Genomic DNA, 19596 nt, shown 5'->3' on the forward strand with positions numbered 1-19596 from the left:
AAAGGGCTCATTATAACTTCTATATGTCAGAACTGATTAACAAAAAACACTGGATAGGTATTTAATGACTTTCAGATCTTGACATTAGAGTAAAGTAGACGCAGCACAGTTAGACGCTGCACAATAACTTTGTTGCCATTCGATATGTCTGAATCATAGTCACACCGAACATGTGATTTGACTCTTCCTGTCTGTGTTCCGTGTTCCATTTTCAATGTCCCTCTTTTTGGGAAATTCCCCAAATGCACTCATCCATTGTGAGATTTACCGACGCACGCGTATACACATAAAAATGTTCACCACGGACCTGTGGTTCAGTTTTATCACTAACTGGCAGTTTGCATTGAGGAAATCTTCAATGATATCAAATAGTGTTTGTGCTCTCTCTCTCAAGTAACCTGAGTAAAAAGTAAACTGAGAGCAATGTAAGATCACTGTAGTTTTAGCTAGTTATTAGTGGGCTATCATTATTATTCTCCAGTAAGAAAACAATGTAAAATAGACTGGAAGCTGTTACTGGTAACTAAGTTGCCTTATCATAAGGCAAAACACTTAACCCCGGTTTCATAGACAAGGCTTAAGACTAAAATGCATGTTTGAGCTGTTGTAACTGAAAGTAATTTGTACTGACAGATCTTAAAATATGCCAGTGCCATTGTTTTGTCTCAAGATGCACACCAGTAATGTTTTTTTTTTTCTAGTGAATGTTTATAAAACCTACTTAAATGCCCTAATTGAACTAAAAAAATATAACCTAATTATATTATCAAAGACTTTTGTAAGTAAAAACAAACAAAAATTATTTTTATTAAAACTTTTACATTTTTAACAAGACAATACACATAATTTTACAGAAAAATGTTGTTAAAATTATACTAAGTAAAATAAGAGACCTTATAATTTGCATTTAAAAACTGTAAAAGTGTCTGACAACATGTGTCACTCCACAACATATTGATATATTTTCTCACTTCTAACTTTAAAACATTCAGTGTCACTCCACAACATATTTGATTTATTTTCTCACTTTTAACTTAAAAAATATTCAGTATATGCAGCTCTGGAACCACAAGCAGTAACTGATGTGTAACAGTGGTCAAAGTCTCCCTCTAGTGGTGAGAAGGTTAAACAAAAAAAGAGACAATTTTCTTATGTTGGTGAGGCTTTGCAGCAATGGCAGGTACGGTTAAACGTTCAAACCTTGATCCAATCGACAACCCACGGCGCTTAAAGAGTTAGTAAACTGTAATGGGAAGACAGGGAAGCTTTTATGAATATACACCTATAAATAATTATATTATGGTAAATTATATTTAGACCTTGCTAATCACTGCAAATTGTGCTGAGAGATAAACTGCCAGTAACTCAGAAGGGATGACTGATTAGAAGTTGTGATATATGAGAACTTTATGAAAATAAAGTTTAGTGAAGGGTCTAGAACTGAAGTAGGAAACAGGAAATTAATCAATAAGAATACCCAGACTGTAGTTTGTCTTTGTCTTATATGAGGATTATGCGAATTGGCTCTAGTCACGAGCCGCAGGCAGAAACATTGCACGGCTCAATAAACAAGTAGCTAGTTCATATTGAGAAACTTACAATGTAGACCAAGTACAGCTAATTACTTTAGGAATTACTTCCAAACTCACCACTGAGTCTCTGAGCAACAAGGTAGAAGTATTTCGTTTCTGAACGAATCTTTTGAGTGAATGATTATGATTTATAGAGTCACTTGTCGCCATCTTCTGGCGTAACCTGCAGAAAAGGTCTCTGAAAATTCTCACTGAAAAGTTGAGTGAGCCATTCAAATTCGAGGACCAGTGTTATAGCTTTAACTGTATGATTACAGACATTACAGACCATCGACATGCTGTGTGAGTGTACAGAATTTGACTCATTAAGGGACCAAACTAACTGAGCGACTATCCTCATGCATGTCATGGTTTTACTACTAAGCTGAGACATCTGCTTGGATTAAACCCATTCCATCTGCTGTCCTCCAGCCCACTGTCGAGCTGCTAGGTCATTCAAAACACGTCTGTGTCATATGGTGGAGAAAACATTTAAAATATATATACAAAGAAAAGTTGTAATATTGGTAGGCCTATGTAAAATTGATAAGAATATAGGCCTAACACTATTTTTAGGCCACTAATGAAATAACCAAAGTTTGTGACAATCACCCAGCTAACACGGAACATTCTCAGAACTTTAGCAACGTTCTGTGCAAGGTTCTCTCGAAGTTATGAACAAACAAACTTTAATAGAATGTTCATTCTGATTGATCTGGTCTTTAAGTTTTCAGAACTTAATGGAAACTCTCTTAGAACATATTTTTTGTTAGCAGCATGTGAACTCTTGCTGGCTTGCTTTCAGGCTCATGATTTTTGGAACAATCTCAAATCAAGTTTGATAGAACATGATCATTAGGTTTTTAAAATTGCAGTTTAAATGTCACGTAATTGCTTTCTAAGTTATAAAAACGCTCATATAGTTCAGATGAGCTCATTTACAGGCAGGTGGTTTCCTGTAAATGGCGATTATGATTAAGAAAAAAGAGAATAAGGCCTCAGCACTAGCCCTTCACCAGATAACTCGTCTTAGTCACATGACCTCGTAGCCCACACATGCTCGTAATCTGTTTATGCAGCGCGTGACCCGTCCTCCCCCTCTGTTCTGCCCTCCCATCCCGTCTGCCTTTCAGCTGATGATGCATGTGGCAGAATAGGTTTGGGGAGCATTGCTATAGCAACCAAAAACAGAAAGGCACTTCAGAGCAATCTCAAAGAGGAAATGTGACCTGGGCCGTTGCACAACTACAAGCCCTACAAGACAACTGGATCACTCATTAAGGTAAGGAGAACGAGCAAATGAGAAATGAATGAAGAGGAGACAGCAAAAGAGAATGGCAGAGGAGTGGGTGGATGGACAAAGAGGAAGAAATACACAAGACTAACGTTTTGAGATGACAAACCTTGTATTTTTAGAATCATTGGCAGTGATTTACAGTGGTGTTAGTGGTATCAGGTGGACATCGGTGATATTACTTTTAGTTTAGAAGCTAAAATGTTTGTCAGTTCAGCATTTAAGCCACAATAGTCTCTTTTTGATGGATCACATCATAAATTTACTTATAAAATTACTGCTTTGATCAGTAAATAGGGATATGGCTATTGTCTCCATATGAATGTACCTGAAAGCTCTGACATTCTCTGAAATTATAACTGTTTTGCACTTTCATTCTGATCTGGTCTTCCATTTGAGGCAGGTTTATGGATGACATGGTTTTTACTAATCAAACAGTTTTGATTACCATTGACTTTCATTGTATAAACAAACAAAACACTGTATTTCTAGATATTTTATGGAAACTTTTGGTTTTTGGTTTTTGGAAGGACATATACTCCTTTAACTGCTCTTAAATCCAAATGCTCAAAACAGAAAGATACTACTTCAGAAATCTACTTCAAAATGTCACATTTAATGCAGTGTGTTACTTGCCGTTTCTTTGCAACTGTTTGTGGAAAATTTACTAGCCATTTCTGAGTGAAAATTGTTTAACAGTTGTTGTTTCAGTGAAGTGGCAACTAAGTGCAACTAATAAAATTCAATTAACCAGTAAGGACAGAAAGCTATAAATTCAAAAGGGAGGAGAAAACATTCTTTGTATTTTCTGCTGTTGACATCTTATGCTGTATGTCAGTATTTTGGCCCAAAATCACTTGTTAAAAGCAAGCCAATTTAACTAGCTTATGCCCTCTTCCTCGAAAACCATGTACAAAACTATGCAAAGTGAAAATATGCAATTACAGCTATATTATATTATATTATACTATATTATATTATATTATATTATATTATATTATATTATTGACTGCTAGAGCATGAAATCAAGAGACACTTGTTTAATAGTCCTTTATCAAGTTTACAATTTTGCATACTTTTCGATGGTAGAGAGATGGTACTATATCGATGAATTTCATTGTTTGAATTTAATGACTTTACTTTTGTACAGTAAACAGATATGTACCATTTTGGTCACCACCAGATGTCTGGTTGAATCTGGGTCAGCGCCCTTCACAAATTCACATAAAAACAGATTCTGTAGAGGAAATGACCCGAGAGCTCAGTGTTGTGATGTCTGTCAGGTGTTAAAGAGCATCTGTGCCTGAAGGTTTAGGCTTGGAAATTTGACCTATTGTGCTTTAGGATGGGAAAATCAAAAGGTTCTTCTGATTTTGTTGTTCTACATTTTTCCATTCTCAACCACTTGACTTTAAGACAAATGTCAAGATGGAATGAAAAAGAAAAAGCATTAGATCTACAAAAACACAAATCCCAGAGACCCAACATCTATTTTACACACATTTGCTATACTGCATTGGAAATCCTTTACCAAATTTGGTGTTCCCAGTCAAAAAATGACTGTCATATTAAATTGCTTGTAAATCTCTCATTATGATCAAACATTGGATTCAATCTTTTTGTCAACTCGTTTTTTTTTTTTTTTTTTTTGAGGTGAATAAGCTTATAGGGTTAGTTCAGAAATTAAAATTAAAATTAATTACTCACCCTCATTTTGTTTCAAACCTGTAAGACCTTCGTTCATCTTTGGAACACAAATTAAGATATTTTTAATGAAATCAGAGAGCTTTCACACCCCCCATAGATAGCAACGCAATTATCACTTTCAAGGCCCAGAAAGGTAGTAAAGATAGGGGTGCAACAGTTCACATTTCTCACGGTTTGGTTTGTATCACAGTTTTATGGTCACGGTTTCGGTACGGTGCGGTATGTGCTATATTCAGGGAAAATAGGACTACTGTCAAATAAAAATAAAGAAAATAAGAGCAAGTAATCAAACTACAAGCAACCGCACAAATAAATACAATAGAGCAAAGATTCAAATGAAATAAACAGTGCTTTTCAGGTTTTTCAGGTATCTAACAGTAGTTTTCAGGTTTAGAAAATGAATAAAGTAATCAAATATAAAATAACGCTGCATATTATCTTCACTGTATAAATTAAATAAAGATAATTCATTATTGAAGTTACAAAAGCTATTCAGTCAAGAGCAGTGAGTGATTTCTTTGTCATTTGTTGTTTGATTAACTTTAAAAACACAGGCAGCAGGAAGATTAGGCTTATTTCCCTTTAAGACATAATGTACGGTCCAGTACATACTGCTACACATGCGTTGTATTTTTTCGACTGTTATACGTTCATTCAAGACATAACCGCCAATGCTTGCTAGGATACTTTCCAAAATGGGCATGTTGACATAATTTTTTGTGTGAATTTGCAAGACTTGAAAGAGAACTCAGTATTTGCACGCTGTCTGAGATAAGCATGTGCATGCTTCGGATGAGCGTACGATTTAGCAAAAAACGTATGAATTTGTACGAGTGAGGTCGTATGAATTCGCACGAATTAGCCACCTCGTAAAATACTTAGGTACGAATTGTCGTGAGATCGGGTTGCACGGCGATTTGATTTTGTCCGGCAACTCAGTCTGGAAACCCGTACATTCATTTCTACTGCTTCTGTTACACTTTTGCGGGAACCAATCACAGACTGGCTTATCCACCTATTGCCGGGTATAACACGATGACGATAGAGAAGCGACGGAAAGCACGACCGGCAATCCAATTCCTTTTAACCTCTCGACGATGCTGAATGACTTCTTTAGTTTAGCAAACAAATCGCTCGAGTGGGTGTAAATACCACTCACTTTCATGTTTTTTTTGCACAACCTGCAAAAATCGCCCGATGCCATTGCTGCTTCTGCAAACCGCTGATCAATGCTACAAACCAATACAAACTAAACCTGTCTGGAGTTTTCGCGTCGCTCTGCAAAGTACGTCACCCGGATCGTTGATCTGATTGGTTGAAGGACTATCCAATTGCGTGAATAATGCTCGTTGATCACGCCTCTTGTGCAGTAGAAAATACATACGGACTCCCCAGACCAATGTTCAATTTTAAATTGAGCTTGATCTGGTGATAACCAGACAAGGTTGCACCACCAATTCGTACATATTTTATGAGGTGGCTAATTCGTATGAATCCATACAACCTTACTCGTACGAATTCGTACAATTTGTCTAAACCCCAGTGATGGGTAGGTTTAGGGGCAGGGTTTGGGGAATACAAATGTGTCGACTCGTAAAATACGCACGATTTGGCAAAAAACGTATGAATTTGTACGAGTGATGTCGTATGAATTTGTACGAATTAGCCACCTCGTAAAATACGTACGAATTGCCGTGAGATCGGGTTGGATGAGCGCACACACAAATCTTCTCATAGCACGCGTTATGTTAGTTCTTTTTCGCGTCTTGCTCATGAATGTTTAAATTAGCAAGGCTTAAATGAGTTTAGTTTAAACACATATAGCAACGTGTGCTGTTCATATCTCACCTGCGCTCGCGCGCTATCAACACCCGGGTGATGACTGCTCATATTCGAGCATACGGCACTCACAGTGAACCAAGTTTACAAAGAGTGACAGTTTTGTCTACGCTTTTTGATCATCGCTGTTGTAACATTTTGGGAAGCCAGAATGCGTATTTATGATCTGAAACATACATTATCCAAACTCTGTCTGTCTATTTTACACATTGCTATTTTCAACAAACCATTAGGCCTATAGTTTGATCGTCATTCGAGATGAACCGCGGTGCAACTGCGTGCCGAACCGTAAGTGGAGAACGGTTTGGTTCGATTTTTTACCGAGAACCGTTGCACCCCTAGTAAAGACATCGTTAAAATAGTCAGTGTGACTACAGTGGTTCAACCTTAATGTTATGAAATGACGAGAATCATTTTTGTGCGCAAAAAACCCTGAAAAATACGACTTTCTTCTTTTCCGTGTCAGTCTCCGATGCCGTTCATGTTGTACAGTGCAGCGCTTCCAGGTTCTCATCAGAACGCCGACTCCTGAGTCATCACCAAACGCATGCGTCAAAAATGGGCACAAAAAGTATTCTCGTCGCCTCATAAAATTATAGCGATGTCTTTACAATCTTACTGGGCCTTGAAAGTGGTAATTTTCTTTTGCTGTCTATCGGGGGTCAGAAAGTTCTCAAATTTGATTAAAAATATCTTCATTTGTGTTCTGAAGATGAATGAAGGTCTTACGGGTGTGGAACGACATGAGGGAGAGTAATTAATGACAGAATTTTAATTTTTGGGTGAACTAACCCTTTAAATGAACTTGTTTTCTTTCAGTTAGGACAGGTTTTGAACTGGTTGATCGGAGGTCTCATTGAAAAAATTGTTGATAAAAAAGATTTAATCCAATATTTGGCAATAACAGCACAAATTACTCTTTGTTGTATGCAACCAGGACAACTTTTACTGCACCTCTACAGGTAAAAGTAAAAGTGAGCAGCAGAGGGCCAGTGACCGCGGCAGATAAACGAAGCGAGCATGTCGTGGTTCAGCTGGAATGAGCCGTACTATCGGAGCCCACGACGTGAGCCTTCTGAAGTGGTTATGGAAACCCTGATGCTGGAACTGAGCTGGCAGATGAAGGAAGCCAGAGAGGCTGCAGCGGGAGCGAGACAACGAATATCGAAGGCTGAAGAGCGGTGTGGACTATAGCTGGCTCATGAGCGCCCCGCGCAGCTCATATGACATCAGCCAAGGAGAGAGACTGGGCCTTGAGGACCTGTGTAGCAAAATACCACCATCATACTGTGGACCTACAATACAAAGGTAAGACAGATGGGTTAAACGAGCCATTTGTTGGGTGCTGCTTATTACACCTTTTGTTTTTAACATGAGGATGTTCGTCACTGCAGGTTCAGGGGAGGTTGATCTGGGTAATTAGTTTACTAAGCCGTCTTTGTGATGTCTCTACTAAGAAGCACACAAAGACAGCTGTTTTTTTCTCTCTAGGTAAACTAAGTAGCTCTAACCTGCTGAAGTGATAATTGTAAATCACACATAGGCCTCAGGGGACGCACACCTGGCAGATTTAGATGAGCCCCAACTGACGCTGTTCCTTTTTTGTTCAGGTAGCAACAGCATAGCAACCTTTTGTTGTTGTTGTTGTTCAGCCCCCTCATTGATAATCAACACCCATGGATTACAGGAACAGTTTTCCCAAAAATGAAAATTGACTTTCTTTCTTCTGTGTAACATAAAAGAAGATATTTTGAGAAAGGTGGGGTTTTTTTTATGTCCATGACTCCATACAATGGAAGTTCATTGTAACCAAAATGATTCAGTTATGACAGAATTTAAATTTTTAGGGTAAACTGTCCCAAAATTACGGAAGAGGATTAGGGCCAAGCAATAATAAAAAAAATAAAACCATCTCGAGATTAAAGTTGTTAAATTTCGAGAAAAAACTTGTTAAATTTCGAGAAAAAAGTCTAAATAAAATGCTGAGAATAAACTTGTGAAATTACGAGAAAAAAACTTGTTAAATTTCGAGAAAAAGGTCGCGATAAATTTTTTAGAATAAACTCGTTAAATTACGAGAAAAAAACTCGTTAAATTTCGCTAAAAAGGTCAAGATAAAATTTAGAGAATAAACTCGTTAAATTCGAGAAAAATGTTGAGGAATAAACTCGTTAAATTACGAGAAAAAACTCGTTAAATTTCGATAAAAAGGTCGAGATAAAATGTTGAGAATAAACTCATTAAATTATGAGAAAAAAAGTCATTAAATTACGAGAACAAATTCTGTAAATTACGAGTTTGTTCTCATAATTTAACAACTTTTTTCTCATCATTTAACGACTTTTTTCTCGTAATTTAATGACTTTATTCTCAACATTTTATCTCGACTTTTTTCTCGAAATTTAACAACTTTTTTCTCATAATTTAACAAATTTGTTCTCATAATCTAATGACTTTTTTCTCGTAATTTAATGACTTTATTCTCAACATTTTATCTCGACTTCTTTCTCAAAATTTAACGACTTTTTTCTCGTAATTTAACGAGTTTATTCTCAACATTTTATCTTGACTTTTTTCTCGAAATTTAACGACTTTTTTCTCGTATTTTAACGAGTTTATTCTCAACATTTTATCTCGACTTTTTTCTCGAAATTTAACGACTTTTTTCTCGTAATTTAATGACTTTATTCTCAACATTTTATCTCGACTTTTTTCTCGAAATTTAACGAGTTTTTTCTCGAAATTTAACAACTTTAATCTCGAGATGGTTTTATTTTTTTATTATTGCTTGGCCCTAATCCTCTTCCGTACAAAATGATTTGAACTATACCAAAAATTATTTATTTTATTTATTATTTGTTCAAGTTATGTCTTATGTCATGTCATATTTATCATTTATATCATGTTTATTTCAGTCTGTATTCATGTCATTACTTTTATGCCGATTTTTTTTTTTTTTTTTTTTTTTGTACTTTTTGGAGTTTGACTTTGATCACTGAACTGAAGTTTTGTGTGTGTGTGTGTGTGTGTGTGTGTGTGTGTGTGTGTGTGTGTGTGTGTTTAAAGCAAAAAAGAATGATCTAGTCCTTCCCACGAGGACCTGTGAAAAAGTGAGTTTTTTTTAGAGGACTGTATTGATTAAAGAAAGAAGGGGAAGGAAGATTAAGAAAACACTGGTTTGTTGATTTAATTGGAAAGATAAGAACCTTGCTTGGAAACCTATTTTAAGACTCCCTAAGAACATCTTAGTCTGTGGAGCAAGAGCGCGCAGGTCTTGAGAGGCTGTGTTTACACTGATGAGTCAAGGGCTTATCTTATGTTCTGCTCCCATAGGGACCACAGGTGACAATTACCTGGGAACAAGAGGCTGATATTTTGTGCTGTGTAAAATGACCAGTGGAGGTGTTTTTCCCCCCTGAATTATTGTTATAATTCTGTGGTTGATTAACACACACACACATAACACACACACACACACACACACACACACACACACACACAGGTTTGGTTTTTATACTGAACAAACTGTACATTCTATCCCCCTACACTACCCCTACCCCTAAACCTACCATTCGCAGAAAACATTCTGCATTTTTACATTTTTAATAAAACATTGTTTAGTATGTTTTTAAAGCTATTTTAAATATGAGGGCTCATGAACATGTCCTCATGAAACATATTACATCGTAAGTACATGTAACGGTATTACATCGTAATACCTAGTGTAATACCCATGTCATTATACAAATTTGTGTCCTCATAAATCATGAAAACAAGCACACACACACACACACACACATTTCAAAATGTCTTCCTTGAATTCTGTTTTCTGTGTGTATCATGTTATAATCATTCCAGCTATCATATTGTTACAGTACAGTACAAAATGTTGACCATTTTCAACTCTCTTTTTAACCCTAACAATTTAAAGATATAGTGGTTCAATTTTTGTCACTGTACATAAAGATATGTAATAGGCCTCAGTTATGATTGGCTTACCTTTTTACATGTGAAATGAGTAACAAAACTCACTTACAGCCAGGGGGCCTCCTGTCTGACCAGGGCCCTTAGAATTGTCCAAAACTTCATGTAGTATTATACACATATCTCAAATAGCTCAAATAGTTACATACACTTTGTAGAATCTGCAATGTTAATTATTTTAACAAAATAAGAGGGATCATATAAAATGCATGTTAGTTTTTATTTAGTACTGTCCTGAGTAAGATATTTTACATAAAAGATGTTTATATATAATCCACAAGACGAGTAAATACATAAATAAATAAAATAGCTGAATTTATAAAAATGACCCAGTTCAGAAGTTTACATACACTTGATTCTGAATACTGTGTGTGGTTATCTGGATGATCCATGACTGTTTTTGTTTTGTGATGGTTGTTCATGTTGTTCATGAGTCTCTTGTTTGTCCTGAGCAGTTAAACTGAGCTCTGTTCTTCAGAAAAATCCTCCAGGTCCCGAAAATTCTTCAGTTTTCCAGCATCTTTTGCATATTTGAACCCTTTCCAACAGTGACTGTATGATTTTGAGATCCGTCTTTCTTTTCACACTGAGGACAACTGAGGGACTCAAACTTAACTATTAAAAAAGGTTCAAACATTCACTGATGCTCCAGAAGGAAACATGATGCATTAAGAGTCAGGGCAGGGGTGAAAACTTTTTGAATTTGAAGATCAAGGTAAATTGTATTAATTTGTCTTCTGGGAAACATGTAAGTCTTTTCTCTTGCTTCCTAAGGGCAGTACTAAATGTCCATTTTGAATTTGAAAATGTCCACACATCTCCATCTTGTTCAAAAGTGCTTTTAACGGATCATGCTTCCTTCTGGAGCATCAGTGAATGTTTAAACCTTTTTTAATAGTTGTGCTTGAGTCCCTGTCCTCAGTGTAAAAAGATGGATCTCAGAATCATACAGTCACTGCTGGAAAGGGTTTCAAATATGCAAAAGATGGTGGAAAACTGAAGAATTTGCAGGACCTTTAGGATTTTTCTGAAGAACAGAGCTCAGTTTAACTGCTCAGGACAAACAAGAGACTCATGAATAACCATCACAAAACAAAAACAGTCATGGATCATCCAGGTAAAGACAGTATTCAGAATCAAGTGTATGTAAACTTTTGAACTGGGTCATTTTTTAAATAAATTTAGATATTTATTTGTCTTGCGGACTTTATGTAAACATCTTTTATGTAAAATATCTTATTCAGGACAGTACTAAACAAAAAATAACATGCCTTTTATATGATCCCTCTTATTTTGTTAAAATAATTAACATTTAGCAGATTCTACAAGGTGTATGTAAACTTATGACTTCAAGTATAAAAGCTACTTAAATATCCTAATAAATATCTTAGCTTAATCTAAACCCCGTCTGTGAAACCAGGCTTATATGCCACAGCTTTCTCTTAATTTCTCTTAATTCTGTCTTTACATATCATAATGTGCCTTTATATACTGCAATAGTGGCAGGATATTTTCAAACTGTGACTTTATATTTGTTTCTTGTAACTGTGACTTTATATCTCATAATGTGCCTTTAAAGGGATACTCCACCGTTTTTTCATATTAAACTATGTTATTCCCTTAACTAAGACGAGTTGATACATACCTCTCTCGTCTCAGTGCGTGCACTAAATCGCTCTGTCTTGCGGCGAAACTTTGTTAGCACTTAGCTTAGCCCAGTTCATTCAATAGGGGCCAAGCAGAGAAGCTACCAAACACCTCCACGTTTTCCCTATTTAAATACAGTTACTCGAGTAGTGTAACTCGACCTAGGACGGTGACACAAAACAAAACGTTGCGCTTTTCTAAGCGTGTAAAATGGATAACTATATTGTATGGCGGAATACCATAGCAAGTGCTCGGGAGCACTTTGACTTGGCGCAGTAATATCTTCACTCGTGAAAAGTCCTCTCACCGGCCCCCGCTCCCTCTCATTTCCGTCAATAGAACCAACGTGACTTGCACCAGTAGTAATAGTTTGAGCAGAGTTGACGAAGTATCAGGTTGTAGGAAGATAGTTTGTGGACAATCATGGTTATAACGTGCATCGTAAAGGGTTGTGATAACAAGGAGAAGGTATATAGTGCCGTCATGTTTCACAGAATTCCAACTCACCACATACAGCGGAGAGATTGGTTAGCTGCTTTGAACAAGAATCCAAAAACACCGTTGCTGTTCGCAACAGTCGCACTTGCACCACCAATTGCTGTTTGCCCGTGTTCTTTCGCCGGCTCCGGTCTGTTCTGGTTCGTATCTTTTTTCCCTCTCACGGTCCATAAGAGCTAATTCCTCCTCCGTGTACTCGGGTTCAAACAGATATGGCTCTGGGTCCGCTACAAACAAGTCATAATCATCTACAAAGTCCGCCATTGCAAATGATATCTTGCAGTTTCCTAATAGCACAGGTGGTAAAAGTCACGTTGGTTCTATTGACGGAAATGAGAGGGAGGAGGAGAGGGAGCGGGGGCCGGTGAGAGGACTTTTCACGAGTGAAGATATTACTGCGCCAAGTCAAAGTGCTCCCGAGCAATTGCTACGGTATTCCGCCATACAATATAGTTATCCATTTTACACGCTTAGAAAAGCGCAACGTTTTGTTTTGTGTCACCGTCCTAGGTCGAGTTACACTACTCGAGTAACTGTATTTAAATAGGGAAAACGTGGAGGTGTTTGGTAGCTTCTCTGCTTGGCCCCTATTGAATGAACTGGGCTAAGCTAAGTGCTAACAAAGTTTCGCCGCAAGACAGAGCGATTTAGTGCACGCACTGAGACGAGAGAGGTATGTATCAACTCGTCTTAGTTAAGGGAATAACATAGTTTAATATGAAAAAACGGTGGAGTATCCCTTTAAATCTCACAATTTTTACTTTGATTCTTGCAGTTGTGACTTCATATCTCGCAATTGCAACGTATTTTTATAACTTTATATCTTACAATGTGACTTTATATAAGCAGTTGTGACTGTTTCTCGTAATTGTGACTTTATATGTTGTAATGCAACTTTATCTCACAATTAACTATTTATGTTTACTCTGAGGCAGAAATAGTATCTCACAGGATCCTTGTGGAGATGCAAGTCATGTTGTTTGGCACATTTCTTTGAAATCTTGGTGTATTACAATCACAAGAAACCAGCAACATTTCAGCACCCATATTAACAGCTCACAAAGCACAGATTTTAGAATGAGATGTTTAACAGCTTAGTTACAATAAATGCTCTTTGTTGGACAGGGCAGGATGTTTTGAGTTCTTAAAGTTGGTAATGTACATAGTACACATGAATGACATGAATTCAACTTTTTCAATGACATGATATGAAGCTCCTTGGACAAAAGTGTTATAAAACCTTCCTCTCTCCTCTCTTCATAGGTTTCGTCAGGTGCTGATGGAGAATGAACCAGAGGTGCAGGAGGTTTCCGGACTCTTCCGTTCTGTGCTTGTGGAAACACTTGAGCGCGTTCATGAGGAGCAGGAGGCTCAGCGTCTGACCCACCAGTGGAACAACAGACGCTCCATAAGCCTGTCACTGATGAGCTTCAAGTCTCGAGTGCGGATCAACCCTTTCAGCAGCACCTTGGGACTGAAATCAGACAGTTACGGCTCAGAGGAAGATGGCATAGATGTCAAGACTGTGAGTGGGGATGTTGAGAAGGGCCTTGGCCAGACAGCAGAGAAAGCGCAGCGCGTGTGGAGCATGCCAGAGTTCCGACACAAGGGAATCAATGGTAAAGCTTGAGTGTCTGTGGGTGGGATTCAGCAGGAGCTGGTCCAGTCAATGACTGTCAGATATTCCCAACATCACCTTCACTTTCAGTGTATTTATATTTTGAGATGCAAGTGTGGAGGCAAGAGGTATGTTCATGTTGGGAAATAAAACTCAAGTCTTATAAGCAAAGCATCACAAATCAAGGACTTCCTAAAATAGATTTTTTTTTTTTCTGATTACTCATCTGAAACTCATCAGAATCAATTTGTATGTTATTCTGAAATAGTACAGTTGCCTAATTTATCCATTGTACTTTGCAAAAAAAGGTGTTTTTATACGCCCCTTCAGTTTTAAAACTGATCGCAATTTAAAAAAAAAAAAAAAAATTCCAGTGCAGGTCTACTTTTTAGTAACATTTTCAAACAAGGTGGGCCTGCATTTGGTGTGGAAATGTTCAGATACTTGTGATTGATAGATTTTTTGCTTGTTGTCTGTCAGTCTTGTCAATATATGTGCAGTTGTGTAAATGAAGTGATTGCAAAATATTTAAATTTGAGTCAGTGAATGTAACTATAGAATTTAATTGTGTTGCACTATAAAAACATTGTTTTCATTTTATTGTGCTGAAAAAAAATAAAGAGCTTGTGATTCTAAGATACAGTGACATGGTACACTACATTTTTTAACAAATGCCTATTTTATCTTATACACCTTTCTGATTATTGTTAAAGTCAATTATACCTTTCATGTTCTTTCTATAGAGTACAAGACCAACCTTTCCATACTCAAAGGAATATTGCATATGAAACTGCAATTGGAGTTAGGAGGCCATGCACTTCTAAAAGTTTAAAAATGTAATGGCTTTTCTTACACATTTAAAATTGACAGGCTCTCTCTTCCCAGAACATGGACCAAAAATATTGATTTATAATATTTTAGCATATCCAAATTTTGACTAACAAAGGTGCTAAAGACGTTTAGTTATTATTATTTTTTTTTAAAAAGGGACATTTGACCTAATGCCCTGTTTCAATAGCAAATATATTAGCAATTACACAGTAGGCTAAATAAAATATCAATGAATTTGAATTTTATGGGGTTTTAAATGCATTGTTATGGGAGCTGTCCAGTAGCTGAACTGGTAACACTTTATTTTGATGGTCCCCCAACATTCTACTGACTATAAGTAACTTATTCTACATATCCTAACAGTCTACTAATACTCTGAGAGTTAGTTGACATGTAGATGCAACATTACTTATATATTTAACAGAATGTCTAAAGGGGACCATCAAAAAGTGTAGAACTAAAGTCAAAACTTTCACAAATATCTTCAGGAATTGATCCTCCAAACATGACAATACTGATAAAATACTAGGTAATAAACCATTTACTATACTATAACAAAAATTGTTGGTAACACTTTATTTTACAGTGCCGTAGTTACATGATACTACATGTACTTACTATAGTAATAACAGTAAATTATGCATAATTACAAGTAACTAACCCTCAACCTAACCCTAAGTGTAACTCTATAGTAAGTACATGTAGTTAATTAATAGTACTCAGTACTTATTTGAGTAATTACAATGTAACTACAGCACTGTAAAATAAAGCGTAACCAAATTGTTTGCTATTTTGCAAAGATACTAATGAATATTACAATATAGCTAAAGTCTGGAGAAATAAGGAGCTCGTCTGCCAACAACGAAGTGTGTGGAAAATAGTGCTGGTTAATGTATAGTAATTCATGCGGCAATAAAGCCTGGGCGAAATAAGTGTATCTTCAAACACTTCCGGAAACCATGCCACTCTAACACATTTCTAACAAATGCTGATGATGTATGTGGCATCAAAACCTTTTTGAGCGACTAAAATAAAGGACACAATTTATTTAACAATAACCTATTGTCATGAGAATGGTCAGATGCACATGACTCACAATGGCAGATCAGAAGCTGTTTTCAACTACCTGCTGGTGGTGCCTTTGCATTCGGCTCACCACAGTAAATACACCAATTTTTAGGGGATAACAAGAAAAACACTATTGGAACAACAACACTACAATGTTGCTTCATATTTGAATTGTTAAAAAAAAAAAAGGTGAAGCTTCAATTTGAGACATAATATACAACCTTCATCACCCTGGTGAATCAGTCCAAACTGTTCATATATTAATCACATAACATTTTCTGCATCTCTCAGAACATTTCCTTACAACTCTGACTTTCGACTGATTCAGTTATTTACTTGAGCTTTGCATTTAAAAATGAGAATACAAGAATACTTATTTTCTTTACAATTTCAGTAACATGTAACAATGTCACATCCAAGCTACAGTTCTCATAGGGTACAGTTAATCAGACATAAAACATAAGTACTGCAGGACACAGCCTGGAATTAAAAAAAGGACAACAATTATCTACATAAAGAATTTATGGTAAGGAATTGTCAATGTATAACATCAGGCAACAACATTAATAGTTGAAGATGGTCTTTCCCTGAGTGGTGGTCAGGTGATAATGCAAAAAAAAAAAAGGTTCTGGAGTTCCAGGTCTGGACTGAATCAGAAGGTGGAGTTTAAGAACTCCAGCAGTTCAGCTCTGTTTTTGTCCCTCTGTTTTAAAGAAAAGAAACAAGTGGATGACAGATCTGCGCACAACCGTTAACCTATAGTCCGTTTGATTTAAATTCTAACACTGTTTTAATTGCATATGCCCTGGACGGGAAATATTTAAATGAGGAATATTGTGATGTGTATGAATCCTGGAAGAAAACTCAATACTACAACGGAGTTCAGAAACAGTGCTTACTAATATAGAGAATAACTCCCTTTGAAGAGTGACTTTGTAACTTTCTTCATGTTCAAAACAGCAACATTACAGAAAGATGAAAATGTAAAAGAGCATAATAGGTTCTCTTAAAGATCAAATGTTTAAACATGTCTTTCTTTCATCATGTGTAATCTGCACAACAACAACAACAAAAACTCACCTGCTTGTCCTTCTTTGATTTTTTCACTTTCATTTTAATCTTTTTCCCTGATATCATACTGTACTTGCCACTTTTCTTCTTTTCCTTAAGATACTGGAGATGGCAGAAATCGTTACATCACTTTGCAAAACTTACAGAAAAAAAAAAAAAACTGAAAATATTAAATTAAATAAAAAGATATAAAAGCAAAGAGACTAAAGCACATTGCTAAAATATGATGTCCATATGAGGTTGAGTCATGTTAAAAAAAAAAAAAAGTACCTTTGAAATTTGAACAGGTCCAGAGCTGTCGTCCTGCCCTTTGTGTCCCTTTTCCTTCTTTCGCTTGTGTATCTTCTCTTTTTTTCCTTTCTTTAATAATAATAGTAATAACAGATAAATAAAAACATTGTAAACCAACATTTACTTAACGAACAAACATGCCGTTCCTTCTAAAAAGAGGCAATAAACTAGCTTTCCAAAGAACACCCTTTTTTTCTCTTTTTTTTTTTTTTTGTGGAGTTTGACAGTCCCTGGTCATTAACTGACAATGTATGTCGAGCTGCGTAAAAATGACATAAAATGCTTGCTTTTGTGTCCTACAGAAAAAAATAACAGTATACAGGTTTGTAACAATGAGGATGTATAAATGTTAATAAATTATAGCAGAATTTAACTGTCCCTTAATACTTGCTCTTGATTGAGTTACACAAATTTACAGATGCAACTATACCTTTTTGCCATGTCTCTCTTTCCTTTTCTTTGAAGATTTTCTTTGCTTTTTGCAAGAATCTGGCAGCAGAAGCACAAAACACATCAATTTCCTTTTAATTAAGTTTTACACCTGCAAAAATTCTTCCTATGGACCATACACTTGGGTGTAAAGCAAGACTTTTGCTGACTTTTTGCAATACTAATTGCTGTTTTTTTAATGAGTAAATAATACAACATTTAATATAGCATTTTGAATTTAACTTACCTGAGTTACTGGAGCTGGAGTTACTATGTGATGATGAACTGCTGGATGAAGACCGTGAAGAAGAGGATGATGATGAGGACGAGGAGGAAGATGAAGAACTGGAAGATGATGAGGATGATCTGCTTCGGCTCCTTGCCCGCTTCCGGTTCTCTCTTCCTGTTAACACATTTATAACACTGTAGCTGTAAGCAAAATGAGTCCTGCAAAATGTTCCCTTGTCTAGAGTAACTCACCACTGCTGTGAGACCTCCTTCTGTTTTTTGTACTTGACTCACTTCTCTCCATGCTGTCCACTTTGGCAGACTGAAAAGGAACAAATAAAACACAATAATAAAAGTGAACATTCAGATCATTTCAAAACATGGACTGTGAATCGCAGACTCAGACTATATGATGCTCAGAAATGCTGTCAAGTTCAGTCCTGACTAGAATTCACACAAGTTCTATTCACACTAGAAACTAGTCATTATACAACCGTTTACTTTACAAATCATTTACACATTATCTATATAATAAAGCTTAGAAACAACCGTTTGTAAACCTAAACCAGAGAATTACAGCTTTATCTGAAGGTTAAACGAGACGTTTTTAATGTAAGCAGTTCAACAGTTTACCATGTTTGTGTTAAACTATCCTCAAAATGCGGTCTTTTCGCCTTCAACAAAAACAAAAAAAATTAGAGGAACAGCACGATATGAATATAATTCGTGCTTAAAATAAACTACGGTGAACATAAATGCCTCTTTTTCATTTCTGTGATCAGTGCGTGAACATCAGTAAGATAAACACTACTGCGCGGCCATCTTATTTTACGTCATACAAACTAAATTATCCGGGTACTGCTTTTCGGCGCAGGCGCGTGACCCAAACGAGGATAAAATTAAACCACTTATCGTTGCACGGTGTATATACAATTAATTTGCTAATAAAGTTTATCTCTATCATTATTCATTAATTTAAAAAAAATCCAGTCTTTTTCCCCCCAGTTTTTGAAGCCGCGCGAAGACGACGTTATCAAGTGACAACTGTTACTTTTCTAAGCGCTGGTGAGGCTGGGCCAATTACAGGCATTATACCGATCATTAAATGGCAATTTAACAAACAATAATATGTATATATTGCTCTAGCTAGCAGAATTCAAATTTATATATTATATAAATATATATTATATAATATATATTTTAGTTTACAAAACTTTTTTAAGAGGCAAAACACTGACATTTAAACGCGTTTTAATGGAGGATTCGGCTTTTTGGGCCGTCATGCGCCCTATGTTCTTGGAAAAATGGAGAATGTGTACGTGGAGGGATTGGTACTGCCAGATAAGATGCTACCAATTTTTACATCTCTTTTATTGAAATGTTACTACATTTTAATAGACAGTTTATTCTGGTAAGATACGTGTGTGATGTAAATTATCTTGTTATTCTGCATTTTGCCACACAAGCGTAACATAAACTCTCTTATCTGTCTGTTACTTAACAGTCAAACAGCTTTTTTT

The 19596-nt window shown here is 36.2% G+C and overlaps 2 protein-coding genes across 2 annotated transcripts; one reads left to right on the plus strand and one right to left on the minus strand.

Annotated features, from left to right (window-relative positions):
• Window positions 1-1242: 1242 nt before the first annotated feature.
• Window positions 1243-14796, plus strand: rd3 (retinal degeneration 3, GUCY2D regulator). Its single transcript, XM_048208445.1, is given in 4 exon segments — window positions 1243-2853; window positions 7374-7542; window positions 7544-7719; window positions 13804-14796. Coding segments are annotated over 3 exon segments (654 nt in total). The 5' UTR covers window positions 1243-2853; window positions 7374-7431; the 3' UTR covers window positions 14171-14796.
• Window positions 14797-16020: 1224 nt separating this feature from the next.
• Window positions 16021-19000, minus strand: si:ch211-22i13.2 (uncharacterized protein LOC553945 homolog). Its single transcript, XM_048208446.1, has 7 exons — window positions 18710-19000; window positions 18329-18398; window positions 18096-18251; window positions 17850-17908; window positions 17399-17488; window positions 17138-17230; window positions 16021-16760 (listed from the first exon to the last, which is right to left on the minus strand). The coding sequence occupies exons 1-7, from the start codon at window positions 18710-18712 to the stop codon at window positions 16710-16712; spliced, it is 522 nt and encodes a 173-aa protein (XP_048064403.1). The 5' UTR covers window positions 18713-19000; the 3' UTR covers window positions 16021-16709.
• Window positions 19001-19596: the final 596 nt, after the last annotated feature.

The sequence above is a fragment of the Megalobrama amblycephala genome, linkage group LG11, assembly GCF_018812025.1.
Source record: "Megalobrama amblycephala isolate DHTTF-2021 linkage group LG11, ASM1881202v1, whole genome shotgun sequence".
Taxonomy (NCBI): domain Eukaryota; kingdom Metazoa; phylum Chordata; class Actinopteri; order Cypriniformes; family Xenocyprididae; genus Megalobrama; species Megalobrama amblycephala.